Below are 20202 nucleotides of genomic sequence, written 5' to 3'. Positions count from 1 at the left end.
ATATTTTGAAAACAGGGGGACCCCATAAATCACGTTACTTATCTTTTGTTAAACACTTTAAAGGTTGAGTTTTAACTATCAAAATTTTAATTACCCACACTTTTAGTATAATTACATCTTATATAATTATTGGTATTTTAAATAAAGTGCACACACGTGGCGTCCCTGTTGGACAGGGCGTTACAGGCGTCTTTTGATTAATCCTGACTCTCTTGTGGCTCGTGTGTTTAAAGCTAGATACTTCCCCCATGGGTCATTCTTAAATGTTATTATTGGTTCCAATCCATGCTTTGTGTGGAGAAGTATTTTGGAAGCTCAATTCTTAGTGAAAAGGGGTTCTCGATGGGTTGTGGGAGATGGTACAAATATATCCATTTTAGGTGAGCCATGGCTTCCGGATGATGAAAATCCTATGATAATTTCTACTCATCCAAGTCTCACTCATGCTAAAGTGTGCAATTTGTTGAAAGTGGATGGTTCTGGCTGGGAAGAAGAAATCGTTGATGATTTGTTGTGCCTCGTGATAGAGAGTTGGTGCGATCCGTTGCTGTTCACTCAAGGCCTTTGAATGATGCTCTCTGTTGGAGTTTGGAGCTGTCCGGTTTGTACACTGTTAAGAGTGCTTACAAGCTATTGCAGCAGCTCAATGGAGAGTTTGATATTTATGTTTCGGCTGAGGACGGATTTTGGAGGAAATTATGGCAATTAAAAATTCCTCCAAAGATGAAGAACCTGTTGTGGCGGGCTGCGAAGAATTGTCTCCCAACTTTAGTGCAGTTGCAGTCGAAAAGGGTGAATGTGAGTGTCATTTGTCTGGTCTGCCAGTTAAATGCAGAAACCATTGCGCACTGTTTGTTGTCTTGTCCTATTGCTGCGGAGGTTCGGGATCGGGTGGGCATAGGTACAACATTGCAGCAAGAAACCACTTTTCTTGGCTGGTGTATGGAACAATTTTTGGTGTTGGACAAGGATAAAGTCGGGCTTTTGGTGGCGCCGTGTTGGGCAGTGTGGAACGCAAGGAATGATAAAGTGTGGCAATATAAAATTGTGGGAGTGGAATCTGCAACAAACTACCTTAATCAATGGCGTGCTGCTCAAAGTTCTAATAATGAGTTGTCATTCACTGGATACGTTCCATGGGATGGAGCTAAGCAATGGATTGCTCCAAATGTTAATAGAATTAAGGTCAATGTTGATGCGGTTGTGTTTACCGAAACCTCTAATTATGGTGTTGGGTTTGTGGCTAGAGACTCTAGTGGTTTATTGGTGGAAGGCGGTACTAAACTGTTTAATGGCTCGGTGTCTCCTGTTGTGGCCAAAGCTATTGGAGTTCGGGAGGCCTTGACTTGGATTAAAGACCATGCGTGGCTTCATGTGACATTGGAAACGGACTGCCTCTCGGTGGTTCAAGCTATTTGAAGCACTACGGTTATGCTTTCTATGTTTTGGAAAGTTATAAGTGATTGTAAAACCTTGTTATGTACTTTGCATAATTTCTTTTCATTTTGTAAAACGATCGGCAAATGTAGTGGCTTACTCCTTTGCGAGAGCCTCTATATCCTACCCTGATCGCCTCTTTAACTTAGACACTGTTCTGGTTATTTTAGTTTGGTAACTAAATTACTCGTTTAATAAAATGATAACTTTCATTTTAAAAAAAACAAGTTATGTTAAGTTATATATATAACTTAATAATAAGATAATAAAACATTCGAATAGAGAACAGAATCGAACGAACCCTTGTTCCTCCCCCTTCTACAAAACCTTCTCCTCCTATATCCATTTTCTTTGATTTTCAATCCGAAAATTAGCAATCTAAGCTCTGGTAGTAGCAGGATAGCGAATTCTCAAAGCGGGGAAGCTTAAGGGCCCGAGATTATCGATCGTTCTCTAAGCAGGTCTGCCAACATACCTGATTCGAAACTTGAGGTAAGAAAAGTATAATGTACCACATGGCATGACAGGTTCTGAAATTATCGATTGTCTGATTAGGCAATGATAATGTAACGATACTATGGACACGATATATGGGCTCACCTGATTAGGTGATGCAATATATCTGGTGACGTACCAGGCAAAGGTACGAGCGTCAGTGGCATATGATGAGTATCGAGCGTAGGTACGAGATCGTCTGATTAGACGATGTGATATATTACTGTCAAGTTGTGGCACGGGCTCACCTGATTAGGTGGCGCAATAATATTATATATGATATTGCATTATGACACGGGCTTGCCTGATTAGGCAATACAAATATATGAGCATATCTATTTCTATGCATGTGACTGATTATATTACCTACTGTTGAATGTTATAGTTTAATCATTTTGTGATAATGAAATGTATAATTAGCTATTTAATGTATCCTTCTTTATTACTTTTCTTATTGAGTCTATGTGACTCACGGGTGCTTTGTGGTGCAGATAAGGGCAAGGCAAAGTTAGAACAACCATGAGATGGCGGTCTTCTCCAGCAATGTACATATTGACCCCACCAACCTGCGTGTTGAGTTGCCAGGAGTTGTTTTAGACTGGCTATGTCTGCTGCATTTTGAATTGTTGTTGTATATCGTCTTTTAGATAAATCTTTTATAACAGGGATCCCCAGAAACTCCTTTTTACTTCCGTTATAATGTCCGTTTTTAGTATTTTATTTTAGTCAATTTTTTTTATTATCCTAATAGTTTTTAATAATTAATTAATATATTAGTATTAAACTAGTTTTATAAAATCACACATGTGGCGTTCCTATAGATTAGGGCGTTACAACTTGGTATCAGAGCAACCATGGTTTTAAAGGTCCTAAAGACTCGTTGAATATGTACATTTGCTGCGAAGATAGGTCAACTCATGGTATAGTAAGTGTTTATGTTATTTGCTATTGCCTTACTTGTTTAGAGAATTATAGTGTATGATGGGAAGAAGTAGTGTGTGAATATCGTATGCATATTGATGTTGATATTGTTTGAATTCTAAATGGTTGAAGGTTTCGGGTTATAGGATATTGGATCATGCAGCACCGATCTGGCCATTTAAACCGCGAGCTGGAACTCGGGGTAGGTGGTGGGGAAGAGCATCCTCCACCCCCTCATAACTGAGAACAACTGTTTGTTGCCATGCAAGAGATGATTAGGCAACAAGGGGAGCAGATTTGAGACCTGAGAGAGCAACAGGCTCGTCTTGCACCTATATTGGCACCTCAGGTAGTGCCACCGAATATGGGGGATCGTATGGAACCAATTTATGAGCGGTTCAGGAAACAAAACACATCTGTGTTTGAGGGTGGCCCAGACCCATTGAAAGTAGAACAGAGGATGACTATGATTGCTTCTATCTTTGATTTCATGCGGGTAGAAGATAATGACCGGGTACGATGTACCATTTATATGTTATGGGATGATGCCCGGATATGGTGGGAGATTATTTCCCAAGGTCATAATTTGAATACTATGACTTGGAATGCATTCAGGGCACTGTTTTATGAGAAATATTATAATGAATCCATTCATGCCGCTCAAGCTGAAGAGTTCGCACGATTAGTTCAGGGTAGCATGACTGTGACTGAATATGCTACCAAGTTTGACAGGCTGGCCAAGTTTGCTTTTGATGAAGTGGCCAGTGATGCTGCAAGAAAGATAAGTTCATCAGAGGTCTTGAAGAGTATATTGCTAGAGATGTGATTATGGCAGCCAAACAATCAAGGGTCGTGAAGACTTATCCTCAAATTGTGGACTTAGCTCTCACTGTTGAGGGGGCTGAAAGCCTGATTTGTAAAAAGAGTACTCAGAGGAAGGACGTGTGGAAAACCTCATCTAGTATTGGAGTGAGTAAAAGCTTTAGCCCCAATGACTGAAAAAGAAAACCAGATGGACCACCGGTTTTGGCAGCGTTACAAGAGACATCACTTGGGTGAATGTCGGTCTAGAGTTTGCTACCAATGTAAGAACAACTGTCCACAGCTACAGAATCCCGAAGCTAAGAAAGAGAGTCCTATGGTTCCTGCTAGGGTGTTTGCTTTGACCCAAGCAGATGCTGAAGTTGGCCTTTCGACTGTTACAGGTGAGATATCTATTGGTGGTATTATGTTTACTATTTTGATTGATTCTGGTGCCACACATTCATATATTTCTAGTAGAATCATTGAGAAATTGAGTAGGCCATGTGATATCATGTCTAGTGGATTTTGTACCTTGTTACCTACTAGAGAAGTGGTAATCTCCAGGAGGTGGATAAGGTCTCTCCCAGTGTTAGTAGAAGGGATAGAATTGTCAGTGGATCTGATTGAATTAGACTTAGAAGATTTTGATGCAATCCTGGGAATGGATTGGTTGACTAAGTACAATGCTACTATAGATTTTAAGATAAAGATGGTGACTTTTGAACCAGAGGGTGAGATCCCATTTATTTTTATGGGAAAGGTGCAGGGATCTCGGATTCCATTGATATCGGCACTTAGGACCAGGGAATTATTACGAGAAGGATGTATGGGATACCCGGCTAGTGTGTTGGATACCACAAAAGATACACTAGAGGGACCGGAAAAGGTTCGAGTAGTATGTGAATTTCCAGATGTATTCCCGGAAGAGTTACTGGGATTACCACCAAAGAGAGAGATTGACTTCGAAATTGAATTAGTACCTGGGGCTGAGCCAGTTTCTAAGGCTCCATGTAGAATGGCACCGGCAAAATTGAAAGAATTGTAAGTCCAATTACAGAACCTACTTGATCTACGATTCACGAGGCCGAGTACCTCTCCTTGGGGTGCACTAGTTTTGTTTGTCAAGAAGAAGGATGGGTCGTTACGTATGTGCATTGATTATCATGAATTGAACAAGTTGACAATAAAGAACAAATATCCTTTGCCAAGGATAGATGATTTGTTTGATCAGTTACAGGGAAAGACCATCTTCTCCAAGATTGACTTTCGATTTGGTTATCACAAGTTGAGGATTCGGGCAGAGGATATTCCTAAAACTTCTTTTCGTACTCGATATGGGCACTATGAGTTTTTAGTGATGTCCTTCGGCTTGACTAATGCACCAGCAACATTTATGGACTTAATGAATCAGGTATTTAAGGACTTTCTCGATAACTTTGTGATTGTGTTTATTGATGACATTCTAGTCTATTCTGAATCGGAAGAAGCTCATGAATAGCACCTTCGTATGGTATTACATCGTCTCCGAGAACACAAGCTTTATGCAAAGTTTAAGAAGTGTGAATTCTGGTTGTCCCAAGTGAGTTTCTTAGGACACGTGGTAAATAAGGATGGGATTTTGGTAGATCCAGTGAAGATTGAAGCTGTTCGAGATTGGCCACGACCTAAGACAACAACTGAAGTTAGAAGTTTCTTAGGGTTGGCTGGGTACTATATGATATTTGTAGAAGGTTTTGCCAAGATTAGTACTCCTTTGACCGAGCTGACCCGAAAGAGTTATAAATTTATGTGGACTGATAAAATGCGAGAATAGCTTTCAAGAATTAAAGAAGATATTGATTACTGCACCAGTTCTAAGCCTGCCAGTCAGTGATGAAAAGTTTGTGATATACTGTGATGCCTCAAGACAAGGTTTGGGTTGTGTGTTAATGCAATCAGGGAAGGTCATTGCCTATGCCCCTAGGAAGTTGAAGGCTTTTGAACAGCGTTAACCCACTCATGATTTAGAACTGGCAGCTGTGGTTTTTGTCCTGAAGGTTTGGCGTCACTATTTATATGGTGAAAAGTGTGAGATTTACACCGACCATAAAAGTTTGAAATACTTTTTCACTAAAAAAATATCTGAATATGAGACAACAACGATGGCTAGAGTTAGTCGAGGATTATGACTGTGAAATCCTCTACCATCCCGGCAAAGCAAACGTAGTGGCAGATGCACTTAGCCGAAAAGGCCCAGGGCAGGTTTATGAGTTGAAGGAAATCTCTCCAAGATTGGCTGAGAATATGGCCAAGGCTGACATTGAGTTTGTAGTCGGGAAGTTGGCAAATATTACATTGCAGTCTGATTTACTAGAAAGAATAAAGATTGGCTAACAAAATGATCTTGAATTGATGGAACTCAAAAAGAAAGTTGAGATTGGTGCTACAAAAGATTTCATTGTGACTCCAAGTGGACTACTAAGATATAAGGGTAGAATTTGTATTCCGACATAGGATCAGATCAGAAGAGAAATCCTTGATGAGTTCCATACTACTCCCTATTCCCTACACCCGGGGACAACAAAGATGTATCATGACACCAAGGCAATATATTGGTGGTCAGGAATGAAGAGTGATATTGTTGAATACGTTTCAAAGTGTTTAACCTGTCACCAGGTTAAGGCTGAACATCAAAGGTCGGCAGGTTTACTTCAGCCCTTAAGAATACATGAATGGAAATGGGAAGACATAACTATGGACTTCGTAGTGGGGTTGCCTAGGACTACTGGGTTATATGATTCCATATGGGTGATAGTGGATTGATTCACCAAGTCAGCGCACTTTTACCTGTGCGAGTGACTTGTACTGTGGAACAGTATTCTGAATTGTACATTAAGGAAATAGTGAGACTCCATGGAACCCCAAAGTCAATTATTTCAGATCGTGATCCCAAATTTACTTCCAAGTTCGGGGAGAGTTTACAAAAAGCTATGGGAACCAAGTTGAGATTCAGTACAGCTTTTCACCCTCAGACTGATGGTTAGTCTGAGAGAACCATTCAGATATTGGAAGACATGTTGCGAGCATGTGTAATAGATTTTGAAGGATCTTGGAGCAAGTTCCTACCCTTGATTGAATTTTCATATAATAATACTTATCAGAGTACCATTGGTATGGCACCTTACGAGATGTTGTATGGTAGGAAATGTCAATCGCCTATCCACTGGGTTGAGGCTGGAGAGAGACGTTATCTTGGACCTAAATTGGTCTAAAGGACCAGTGAAGCCATTGAAAAGATTCAAACTCGTATGCTTGCTTCGCAAAGTAGACAGAAATGCTACTCTGATCCAAAGCGTAGAGATATCGAATTTCAAGTGGGAGACTCTGTATTTCTTCGAATATCACCTATAAAAGGGGTGCGTAGATTTGGAAAGAAAGGAAAGTTGAGCCCTAGATACATCGACCCTTTTGAGATATTGGAGCGGATAGGTCAGGTGGCCTATCGATTAGCTTTACCACCCGCGTTATTCGGGGTGCATAATGTCTTCCATATCTCTATGTTGAGAACGTACGTGCCAGATCCGACACATGTTTTGAGTTACGATGATAATGAGCTCCAGACACACTTATCTTATAATGAACAACCTATCAAGATCTTAGACAGAAAGGAGAAAGTACTTCGAAATAAAACGATCCCTCTAGTTAAAGTCCTATGGAAGAGTAGTAAAGTTGAGGAAGCGACTAGAGAATTAGAGTCGCAGATGCGTGAGCTGTATTCCGAGTTATTCAGGTAAATTTCGAGGACGAAATTCTTATATGGAGGGGATGGTTGTAATATCCCAATAAGCTTAATAATTAATAATTAAGGTTTATATTTATATTATGAGTTAACGAGGTAATAAGTGGGATTATGATCCTAATAATCTATTTCAACATAAAATTTTAAATTTGCTATTTAAATTACAGAGATTTATATAGCATGTGTGAATGTAATATGAACTCTTTGTGAAAGAAAAATATCTTCAGGTTTGGCGATCTTGGAGACTCGATTAGGGGCCAAAAATGTCATAACAGACTTAATTGATAGAATTAATGGGAATATTGTGATAAGTTAATAATGTAGGTATTTGGGTAATTAGGAGTATGTAGGATTTAATGTAGCGCCCTAGAAGTAAAAGTTTCTTAGTTCTTAGTAATTAAGAAACGATAAGATAATTATTAATAATAAAATTTTAATTAATATTATATCATTATTATTATAATAATATTAACGTTAAAAAAGTAAGTAAAACTAGTGATATTAAGTTTTATATATATAACTTAATAATAAGATAATAAAACATTCGAACAGAGAACAGAGTAGAACGAACCTTCGTTCCTCCCCTTCCACAAAACATTCTCCTCCTATATCTATTTTCTTTGATTTTCAATCCAAAACTTAGCGATCTAAGCTCTGGTAGTAGCAAGATAGCGAATTCTCAGAGCGGGGAAGCTTAAGGGCTCGAGATTATCGACTGTTCTCTAAGCAGGTCGGCCAACATACCTGATTCGGAACTTGAGGTAAGAAAAGTATAATGTACCACATGGCATGACAGGTTCTGAAATTATCGATTGTCTGATTAGGCAATGATAATGTAATGATACTATGGACACGATATATGGGCTCATCTGATTAGGTGATGCAATAAATCTGGCTACGTACTAACCAAAGGTACGGGCATCAGTGGCATATGATGAGTACCAAGCGTAGGTACGAGATCGTCTAATTAGATGATGCGATATATTAGTGTCAAGTTGTGGCACGGGCTCACCTGATTTGCGAATGAACGAGTTGGAGAATAAGTTCAGAGGGCATCAAGTCATGAAACTCAAAAGACAACCGATGCATGGTACTGTTGGAGAACTTGATTCGGAAGCCTCAGGATCAAGGAGAAAAGACGATTCTAAAAGGCTACCCAAGGATAAGAAAACCAAAAAATATATCCCTCTTTATGTTGAATATACCGAGCTCAATGAAACTCGCGAAAATATCTACCTCGCGCATGTACATGAAGTCATTTTTAGCGAGCCAAGACCTATGAAACATGCGAGGCGCAAGAGGGATCCAAATAAGCGGTGTGAATATCATGGGGATATTGGTCATACCAAAGAAGAGTGTTGTCAGCTGAAAGATGAGATAGAAGGTCTCATATTGCAAGGACACTTCCAACGATAGATAAAGGGGCAGGGCGATGTCCATGATCAGCTCGATCTGCCCAATAACTCGAGCGACCCGGGATTATAACCCTCCTCTGTAAGAGGAAGGGACATCTCGGTTATCCCGAGAGGGAGCAACTCACGGGAATACAAGGGGCAACTACTACGGTAAAGCAAATTTTCTAAAGAAAAACTTTGCGTCATGAGTAGATATCAACCCGCTGTGGTTTCCATATCAAGCTGTCATGAGAAAAGTTGGCTGTCAACCAGTAGCAGCCAAAGACAAAACCAGGATTACTTCACCTGGAGCCCCGGGATATGTCAAGGATTGACCCTAGATATTGAAACAATTGAGGGAGTATGTGAGAGATTGACCCTGGACATCAAAACTAGTTTTATCAAAACCAGGTGCTCCTAGAAGATTGATAAAATAATCGATTTAACTAGGGAAGTTCTCATGAGATTAATTATTGTAAATCACATTGCTGATGAAATATTTTGAACTTCAGTTGTGAATAAAATAATCATTTCTTTCAAACAAGTAATTATAAAGCATAAACCCTTTGAAATTACTTGAGGGGCATATATGTATAATTAACCGGAATTGATCTGGAAATACATAGTACAAATGCAAACCCATCATTTCAAAAAATAAATTTTTTTGAAAACTTTTAAGGGCCTCGACCAAACTTTTTTGATGGAAAAGGGGTCGAACTGTTATAACTCCCTGACCAAACCTTTTTGACGGAAAAGGGGTCGAATCGTTATAACGCCTTGATCAAACCTTTCTGACGAGAAAGGGATCAAACAATTGTAATTTTTTATTTATAACCTATCTAACGAAAAAGGAAAATCAAAGGTTATGACTAGCGCATAAATTGTCATTGAGCTGTATCAGAAATGGAATTGGTGTCATTTCTTGAAATTTTGAAAATACAAGTATGGACAATCAGTTATTAAAAAATTGTAAGGCAACTGAAACACAACAGAGGTTGATAATACATGGTACATCAGTAGATATTTCTATAATATGTTTTGTTAGGCGACTATTAAATAACTTAAAAACAACAAAAAAAAAATCTTTTTATTAATATAAACAAACTTACAATAATAAATTTTTCTTTATATGAGTCTTGCATCACCAATTTTAATCCCTGAATTTTTTATTATAAGATATTTCTAAGACGAATATTGGACAACGCATAAACAACGTATTCACAACTATGAATGAACCATATATTTGAATATTAATAAGAAAAATTTAACCAACTATTATTGAACTGATGAACAACAACTTGTAGTTAAGGTTATTTTGTGAAGAATCAATTGTAAAAACACTAAAAATCAACCTTAACTCAGTCACCATTAAAATATGAATAAACTTACCATATTAGGGGCTCGTTTGGTACAGCTTTTGAAAAAGCTAAAAGTTACTTTTTGAAAAAACTGTGATAAAAATATGTTTGGTAAGCAATCAAAAAATAGTTTTTTGAAGAATTTTTGGAGAAGCTACAACTAAAAGCTAAAGCTGCTCTAATCCAATTTCTAGAAAAAATTATTTTGATTAAAAGAGTATAATAAATTTTTTTGTACAAAAATCATATTGATGAAAAAAATAAAAATATTTAAAATAAATAATGATTAAATTTCTTATTTTTTTTTGAAAAAATAAATTATATTTTATTTTAATATTAACAAACAACATCAACTTAAAAAATTTCTTACATACTTGATTTTCTAATTTTTTTTACATTTGATAAAACATAATGCAAAAATACTATAAATTATTTTTATCAAATGCATATAAATTTATATTTGAAAAAAAAATAAAATATTATATAAAATAATTTTTTACAAATTTGTGATTATAATAAACTAGATTATAACATTATCATTATCATTATAATATATCTTAATAACTCACATACTTTGAAATTTATAATTTACCAAACATTGAGCTCAGTTTTTTTTACAGTTTTGCTGCAGCTACTTTTTCTCACAGCACAGCTGCAGCTGGTTTTTTCCACAACACAGTTGTACCAAACTGGCCCTAGAATTGTTATTATTAGAGCATGTGTTGGATTGTCTATGTAAAATACACGTAAATAACACTAAAAATAGTGTAGCATGATCAATGTGCAAGTATTGTTACATCAATTCTTTGAGCATCAGTAAAACTATTGGGAAACTATATGACAATGATATGCAATGCAAATATCAAAATTAGGTTGCCAATTTCATGACGCGAGATGAACGTAAATCTAGTTTATTGTCGTGATTGGAATTGAATAATCTTGAGATTGAAGTTCCAAAAAATAACATTGATGCAACAATTATAATTTAGATATTGAAGTGATAAGTATTATATGGATGATACCGAATTTATATCAATTGAAAAACTTAAGATCTACTTCTTATCTGTCTACATCTTAAGAATTTATAAATTTAATTTACAATAATTAAATTTTTGGAATTTGAATTAATTTTCAAGATTGAGTTTACATTTCAAACCCATTTTCTGAAAAAAATTTAATCAATCGATTTGGGTTACTTTTTCATTTGAGATTCTATTTTTTTCAGGTCGCGATTCACCAGAATTAATGGTGTCTTGGTCGCTAGAATTATTGGTGTCTTGGTGGTCGGAGTTGTTTCATCATAGCTGAACTCTTATCATCGCTGGTTTCATTTGTTTCTCTGGTACGATCTGTTGAGTTTTGTGCCCTAAATAAAACTCATTTCAATATAATCAGATTTACTAATTAATAAAAGATTAGAAATCGCATTTTATGTTTCATGGTTCTCATGACTTATTTCATGATTATGTTTAATGTATAAATTCTATTAAGTCCAGAACATATATATTTGTTCATGATTATAGTGTCGTCAGCACAGTGGAATATAATCATGATTATATGTTAAAAAGTTTAATTCCCATGATTTGTCAGTTCACTGGATTTAGACTGGCATGATAATCGCGATAAAGTATACTTACACCTTGGATAAGTGTTATGTCATTTCCAGAGCATTGGCAAAGTTTACCAGTATCGGATGTATGGAGTATACATTGGAAGGAACCGATATTGAACTTGAATAAGATATCATAAACTTACCGTTATATCTTTCTAAGTCAATATCAATGGTTGATCTTAGGTCTATGGATCTTAATCTTGATATGGTTAGGTTCAACTTAGTTGTATTATTTATGTTCTTCAAGTTGTTCGTGGAAGCTAACCAATGGTTCTGGCGGATATTTACATCTTGGGAACATGGTAGTTTAATTGAGTGGGAGCGCTAATCATAGATATGGAATCTATAGCTTCTATAAGTATTTAGAAGTGAAACGATAATTTCCTTCGAGTTCGGCTGAATAGAAATAAATGATTGAGATCTCGTTTCAGTAATTATATAAGTTTACTGAAATATCATTTATAGGTAACTAAGTATTTTAAGGATAAAATACATTGAAGGGTAGAACGGTAAATTTGTCTCTTTTCGATGTAGATCATCTATAGAGGATCTTTGACTATTAGGATTATAACAATGGATAATCATAAGGTATCTATATCATGGTACATATAGAGAGTTCTATATAATTGAGAGTGCTATTCAATTCCAAATATATAGTGGTATAAGACAGAATTAATATGTTAGGTACTTGGTAAATTCTAAATCTACCTATTGAAAGCTCGGTTATATAGGTCCATGGTCCCCTCACTAGTTAAGATAATACTGCTTGCAGATTGAGTTAATTGATTTTAATTAATCAATTATAATTCTAAAATTATATTATGTCTTATTTATGACTTTTCACTAAGCAAGAGCTTAATTGTAAAGAAAAGATGTTTTGGGGTCAATTTATTAATTAAGAGACTTTGTATGGTCTATTTAATAAATAATATAAATGATAATTTATTTGATGATTAATTATAATTATTAAATAAATAGTTTTGGCATTTATAGGGTTGAGTTGGAAAATATGGTATTATTAAAAGAAAAATAAGTTGTTGAAATAAAGTATAGAGAATGGTCCACTTTATGGCCGGCCATAGAGTAATTTTTGCCCAATATTTTATTCTTTTTAATCCATATAATTCAGCCCTAAGCCCTAGTTGAAACACTATAAAAGGAACATGATGCTCTCATCTCATCCAACTATTGCCTTCAACCAAATCAAACCTAGTTTTCTCTGTCAGACAAATAGTAGATGAGAGACATCTTCTATGTAGTTTTCAAGCCTCCTTCATTATTCATCCAATTCGAGCCTTAGTGAAAGAGTGCCATGCCCACACATAGCAAGTCAATTACTCAATCATAGTGAGTAAGATGGTGGTAACCAAACCCGAAGGAGAGAAAGAGATCCAGGCTCACATATTGATAATACTCTACGACAGAAAGGAACAAGGGTTAGAGATCTGAGCGGAAGGAGTCATTATATTCCGCTGCAACCAATGTAAGGTTTTCTAAACTCTTATGTGTTTAATTTTATTGTTTTAGAGATATTCATATTTAGGATGTTAATTCAACATATTTGTTAATAAATCTAGATCCTAGTAAAATATTCTCAACACGATCCTGGTGTTACTAGGATTCTAGGTATTTCTATAATTTTTGTCGGTTGGGCTACATAGATGTTTAATATGTTGACTAACTGTATTCTTGTAATATTTATTGCCCTATTGGGCTATAATAGCAAATTCCCCTATTTATAATAGCATTCCTGAAGGGGGCTATATTATTGCAGTGTTTTTAGAAGTAAGAGTGCTAAAGATGATGTAAAAAGGAGATAAACTAAAATATTACATTTTTTTGATGATGTGAAAGATTAAGGGTGGGCATCCGATCCAATCTAACCTTTTTTCCTCATTCGATCCAATCCAATCACTAATTGGATTTAGAAAATCATCATCTTATCCAATCCAATTAGACCTTAAAATCCAATCCAATCCAATCTAATTACTAATTAGATTGGATCGATTTTTTAATTGGATATCCAATTACAGACCTAAATTTTAATATTAACTTAAAAATATGAAGAAAAATATATAAAAATTAAGTATTACCTTTTATTTAAGTTTAATACTTTAAACATACCATCGTTACAAGTGTAATGTAGCTAAAAGTTTTAAATAATTAAAACAACAATATTTCAAAGTAATAAAATAAAACAAAACATTATGAAATTAAATACACAAAACAATCAAGTATTACAAATTCAACATACAAAAAAAATCTAATAAAAATTTAATTAATATATATTATATTTTTCAACATTTTTTATTATATAAATAATTTTTTAACATACATAAATATAATTAGATTAGATCAATTTTTAACTGAATTTTGAGATTGACATCCAATAATCGATTCAATTCAATTAGAATCCGACTTTTAACATTCAATCCAATTGTAATTGGATATCCAACTTTTTGTAATTAGATTGAATTGGATGAGTTCGATTCAATTTGATTGAATTGGATGATACCCACCCCTATAAAAGATTTTAACACATTTAAAGAATGAGGCTTTTGCATTTTTACACTTCAAAACAGTTTTTTTCTGCATTTTTACAGAGTTCTACATAAAAACACATATTGTAACTAGCAGAGCAATCTAAATTGCAACCAAAAATCGTATAGCAACCCATATAAAAATTACCGGAAAAAATTATTTTAAAAATTCAAACCATAAATTAAAAAAAAAAACTAAAAAAATAATATATAAAGTAATAGAAATTTTGTTAGAGACTTTGATTGCTTTTTAGTAATTTTTGTTTTTAAATTAAAATTATTAAAATGTGAGGTGTGGTTGCAAAATATTCTCCTCCCGTACGTAAACAAATAAAGTAACCATTTAAAATACAGCTCTACCCCACAAACTGTCCCGAACCCGTAATTACGGATATTAATCAATATTAAAGCGCCCAATGCCCATGTCTGTCAACCAAAGTCCTCTCACCTCATTTCTCTATTCCGAAAAGGAGAATCTCAACAGCCGCAAAACGATGTCGTTGGACTCATTCAAACAGCTCAAACAGTGTACCATGAAAAGGACATCTCGGTCATTTACAATGAAATAAACGACTTGCTTAAGGGGCCAAAAGTGGGGAAGTCGAAATAGTTGCAAGCTTTGTTTCCCAAAATACCCCTCAATTTGCAGTTAGGCTTAGGCGGGTAGGTAATGATAAAATAACATTTTCACTCCCTCTCATCGAATCAGGGAGAGAAGAGAGAGAGTCGAAAACAAACAAACCAACCGAACCATGACTGTGCCAAACGATGCAGTTTCCAACGACGATGACCGCACTGATGGGTTGAAACTAGGCGGTGGAGGCGGCGGTGAAGCTGAGTTGTTGGAGTTGAGGGTGAGTGATCGTGTCTGTGTTGGTGCTGGTAGTGGTGATGGTGATGGTGGAGGAGATGGGAGAGTGAAGGGACCATGGTCACCGGAAGAGGACGTTGTGCTTAGTCGACTCGTGAGTAAGTTCGGAGCAAGGAATTGGAGCCTGATCGCCCGGGGGATTCCTGGAAGGTCTGGAAAGTCATGCCGACTCCGGTGGTGTAATCAGCTCGATCCCTGTGTTAAGCGTAAACCCTTTACTGGTAAGCCGCCATTGCCTATAATGTAACCCTGGTAGCTTTCATTTTTTGTGACTGTTTATTTTGTGCGTGCGTCTGTGTTTGTGGGGTTTGGTTTGGGGTTTTGAATTGAATAATGTGTGGGTTTTACCTATTTTGTGTGTTCGTATTTGGAGGTTTTGGAATGTGGATTTTAGCTTGAGTTATTTAGATGTTTTGGGATTGTTTTAGTATTATATTTGTTTGTCGGGGCAACTAGTAAATTGTCTAGTTAGTATAAATATGTAAAATCATTTTATAAATAGAGAATGAATGAATGAAATGAATGAAAATTAAGAGTATTGCTATTGGAGTTTGGCACTGACTTGAAGAGTGGGTTTGATATTGTATTACCTTGAGACTCCATGAGTTGGGCAATTCAATAATAAAGACAATTTTATAGGTTAAAGAAAAAAAACAATATCAAATGTACTCTTACCAAATTCCAATAGGAATACTCCTAATTTTCTCTCATTTTTTTTTTTTGACTCTATTTGTGAAATGACTTTACATATTTATACTAATTAGTCCCTATACCTTTCCTGTAACACCGACTCTTATTAATTTGTTAAGTCTTTGCCTTAATGTACGGATCACTTGAAGGAGTTAGAAGAGTCATTTGATCAGTTGTAGTTATATTTTTTTTCTTCAATAGCCATGTTGCTAGTTTGGGTGCTTTTGTAATAGTTAGATTCCAGAGTATGTGAGTAGACACTTAGAAACAAGTCATATATGTCATTTCTGTGGAATACCAAACCAAATGCATGACATGATTCCTTTTTTAATGCAGAAATTCAATTTTCTATCAATGCCTTTCATTGCTTTATTGCCACTTTAGTGGTTGGTTTGAAAATTTAAGCATTAATCTTTCTTACTGAATGTATGGCTTTCAGAGCTGTATAAGATGCATGCTACTGGTAAATTTTTAGTTGAAGGTTGCTTGATGAAATTGGACTTCCTCTTAAGTTTTTGTTATGCCATTGCAGTGTATTTTTTTGTTTTTCTTTTATAAGACCATTTTGTTTTTGATAAATACCGAGTAGATATTCCTTTATAGATATGGTTTCTAATTTATAGTTATTCTGACTTTTTGTGCCTCTCATATCTTCATACTCTCATTTTTTGATCTTGTGACTTATCTGGTTGCTCACTTTATTATTTCATTCCTTCTTTAACAGTTCATGTTGAGCTCACAAAAAGGATGTAGGATTATTTATTCATTTTGTTAATGAGACAGGACATTTTCGTTTAGTTAGAAATATATGAAACTAACGTCTTTAAAACAAATCATGAGTTCCATGAGTCTATGATTTTTTTGTCATATCTTTAAGTGAATTAATGCATCCATAATAGAAAAGGTTGGAGGTGCTTTCACACGCTTTTGGATGAATATAAGCTTTTCAGAAGCAGCTGTATAACCATTTTTTCTTCTGTTTCACCATTGTAATTGTAGTTCATTTAGAGGTTCTGACACACGTCAACCATGGGATTAAAGAGCTCATGTTTGTACAAGGTCTTATAACTTTCATGATATGTGTAAATATTATTGTAATGCTTGCTAGAGCTCTGTCATTTGTTTTTTTGGCAACTTGAGTTTGATACTGTATACATGCCAGTCAAATTTAGGGAGTTTTTCTTTACTTATGGGCTACTGATATTGTTTAAAGTTAGAATATGAAGAGAGAATAGGAGAGTATCATAAGTCTAGTATAGTGTTGGGTAAGGAAAACAATAACTGCTTGAATGGGCTTCTGTAGAGTGTATTAAATATTGAGATAAATCAATCATTTTGTCTGTGATGATGTTTACCGCATACTATTTTTTCCTGATTGCAATTAGTAAAGTTGTAATATTCATGTCCAGTTGAACTGATATTTTGAGTTGTGTTTTCCATTTCCATGAGATTTTGACATGTTTAAATTCTTTTAGTGATCTATGTATAACTTGACAGCATGAATATTTAAAATTCCTTCCCCTTGTGGTAAACTGATTTAATTTTTCATTTGAAGTCTATTATGTTTTCCAGTATTTGGGCTCATGTTCTTTTCATGTTTTGTTGCCAATTTCATATGTTTGGGATTTCATACCTGATTTTCACTGATATTTCTTGGTCTCTGTCTGGAACTTAAATTTCTACAGAGGAAGAAGATCGTCTTATTGTTACAGCTCATGCAATCCATGGGAACAAATGGGCAGCAATAGCAAGACTTCTGCCAGGTAGAACCGATAATGCAATTAAGAACCACTGGAACTCTACTCTAAAACGCAAATACCCTGAGTGTGGGAGGTTCAACACTGGCCCTGAGGAGATGGTGATTGATGGCAGCCTTGACAAGAGAAGGTCATCTTCAGAAGAGACCATGTCTGTGGAAATTATGAATCCACTTAGGAATCTTGAAGGAGGAGATATTTCAGTCGAGAATAGACCTTTCCAGTATGGAAACAGTGCTCAAGTAAATCAGGGTTGCATTGATGAAGCAAATTATCATAACCTTGCTTCTGAAACACCACGTCATACTATCATTTCCCGTCCAGTGGCACGAATTAGTGCATTTAGTGTTTATGATCCATTGAATGGACTGAAACATTCTTCTGTACCAAGGACAGTGGCGGCTCATGAGACTTTGTCTCAAGCTTCCAGATCAGATTTTGGGTCCTGTAAATATTTTCGAGAAAAATGCAGTGAGCCTATGACCCCTTTACAATGTGGCCATGGTTGCTGTGCAAATTCAAATCAAAGTCAAACTCGTAGCTCATTGTTGGGACCCGATTTTATAGAGTATGACGAGGGACCCTCTTTTCCAAGTAATGAATTAATCTCCATTGTTACAGAGTTGAACAATATAGCATGGATGAGAAGTGGTCTTGAGAATAGTCGGGCTAGGATGTCTGATCACACAACAATTGTAGAAATCTTTCAAGGGTCAACCTCTACTGCACAAGTTGGAATGTCCGAACGGAACAGAACTAAGGACCATTTGCGCTTTGACGAAGGACGTAACAAATTGATGGGCATGATGACAGATGCTTTGTCATCCCAGATGCAAAGTTTTGCAATGCCAGCTGAAGTTGAGGGCTTGAGCTAATACTTTTGACTTGTTCTCATCCTTTCGAGTTTCAACGCCGGAAGAAAGGTATATAATTCACCGAGTTGTCATAGTTATTGGTTGATAATACATGTTTTTTTGTTAAAGGGTTTCCATTTGGCTGCTAAGAAGAATCAAATAAGAGTTTGATTATATTTAGACTTGGCATGCCATAGGAGTGAAGCTTATTCATGACCATTGTAAATGGTTATGCTTTTACCTAATTGAACTTTTATTATACGTGTTTCTTTAACACTAAGCTTCAAGCTGTATATGTTTTTCTTTTATATGATTTTACGTTATATTAAAGCTTGTCTTAAAGATTTGTCTTGATCTTAAAGAAGTTCCCCAACAGATTACGATTGAAGCTCTCCAAAATTCAAATCCTATGCTATGCTTGGTATTTATTTTACAATGAATACATACATACTTATATATATGTACACGTAAAGAATGCGTGCTTGTTTGTTTGGAGAGAGAAAGTTAAAAGAAGTTGGTATAATGAGTTTTAGATGTTATGAGAGACAAGGTGAAAGTGAGAAAATTGAGCAAGAACATTTTGTTATTATTAAAGAACAAGTTTGAATACAATGAAAGAAGAGATTGGAGATGGTATTTTATCCAACCAAAATTGAGCAAGACCATGAGTTACCTTATTAGCAGTTCTATAGACATGGTTTACAGAAACTCCTGGAAAGTTGGATTAAATCAGTATATGCTGAAAATGAATGATCTGGATTCTTTAACGCTTGCGATACCATGAGAGCATCAACTTCGACTTCATGGACATGGATATGGGAACCTTTTTGCAGAAGCCATTTCAAAGATGCGGAAAACGCTTATGGATTGTTTGGTACAAGAGCTCGATTTAAGGATTTTTTTCAATATCATACCTAAAATTGATTTTATTTTATAAAAATATCTTCCATAAATTTATTTGTATAAATACCGATGTGTTGCGTGAGCATAAATACCGAAATTTAAAATTATTATCAAAAATGGAAAAAACTTGAAAATTCTGGCCTTCAAAAATTTTAGCGTTTTGTAAGTTTTTTCAAAACATAAAAACAATTTTTTAGTTGCTTTTGATGTTAATAATATATCAATTAGTTATTTTTTATTAAAAAAAATTGTTTCAAGATAATTTTTTTTTCATACACATTTAGTTATTTATTTTGATTAGATAATTTTAAAACTATGATTTTACTTTTTAATTTTTAGGCTACATTATATGTTATTTTATTTACCTTTTCTTTTTTATAATTTTAAGCTATATTTTGAGTTGTGGAAAATATATTTATATATATATATATATATATATATATATTTGTGATATAAAAACGATGAAGAAGATAAAAGTAACATTTCTCTTTCTTTTATAAATTGTTAACAAAGAAGTAACTAAATATTATATTTGAACAAAACAAGTATACCATTTAATATTTTGGGTTACTACAATAAATATTATAATATTTCACATTTGAAAATTTTCTAGTATCTAAATAAATTTACTTTGAATAAGTAACACTAACATATTTTATACAGCAGAAAAGGCGTCATATTTAAAAATTTAGTTTCTTATAAGTTATTTTAGAAATTAGTTAGTACTTCAAAATTCAATTTTGTAGTAAAGAAACTATTGAACCGTTTATTATTATTATTATTATTAT

The 20202-nt window shown here is 34.9% G+C and overlaps 4 protein-coding genes across 4 annotated transcripts; all 4 read left to right on the top strand.

The window, feature by feature from the left end:
- Positions 1-3844: 3844 nt before the first annotated feature.
- LOC133035352 (uncharacterized) lies at positions 3845-4702 on the top strand. Its single transcript, XM_061111159.1, has one exon. The coding sequence runs from the start codon at positions 3845-3847 to the stop codon at positions 4700-4702; it is 858 nt and encodes a 285-aa protein (XP_060967142.1).
- A 462-nt stretch (positions 4703-5164) lies between these two features.
- Positions 5165-5648, top strand: LOC133035301 (uncharacterized mitochondrial protein AtMg00860-like). Its single transcript, XM_061111096.1, has 2 exons — positions 5165-5364; positions 5471-5648. Exons 1-2 carry the CDS (start codon positions 5165-5167, stop codon positions 5646-5648), a joined length of 378 nt encoding a protein of 125 aa, XP_060967079.1.
- A 1296-nt stretch (positions 5649-6944) lies between these two features.
- LOC133035224 (uncharacterized) lies at positions 6945-7430 on the top strand. Its single transcript, XM_061111092.1, has one exon. The coding sequence runs from the start codon at positions 6945-6947 to the stop codon at positions 7428-7430; it is 486 nt and encodes a 161-aa protein (XP_060967075.1).
- A 7344-nt stretch (positions 7431-14774) lies between these two features.
- LOC115708186 (transcription factor MYB1) lies at positions 14775-18841 on the top strand. Its single transcript, XM_030636393.2, has 2 exons — positions 14775-15431; positions 17586-18841. The coding sequence occupies exons 1-2, from the start codon at positions 15092-15094 to the stop codon at positions 18530-18532; spliced, it is 1287 nt and encodes a 428-aa protein (XP_030492253.2). The 5' UTR covers positions 14775-15091; the 3' UTR covers positions 18533-18841.
- Positions 18842-20202: the final 1361 nt, after the last annotated feature.

This window comes from Cannabis sativa, chromosome 1, assembly GCF_029168945.1.
Source record: "Cannabis sativa cultivar Pink pepper isolate KNU-18-1 chromosome 1, ASM2916894v1, whole genome shotgun sequence".
Classification (NCBI taxonomy): Eukaryota; Viridiplantae; Streptophyta; class Magnoliopsida; order Rosales; family Cannabaceae; genus Cannabis; species Cannabis sativa.
The sequence above is the reverse complement of the archived record's forward strand: the minus strand, read 5'-3'. Positions and strand labels throughout refer to the sequence as shown.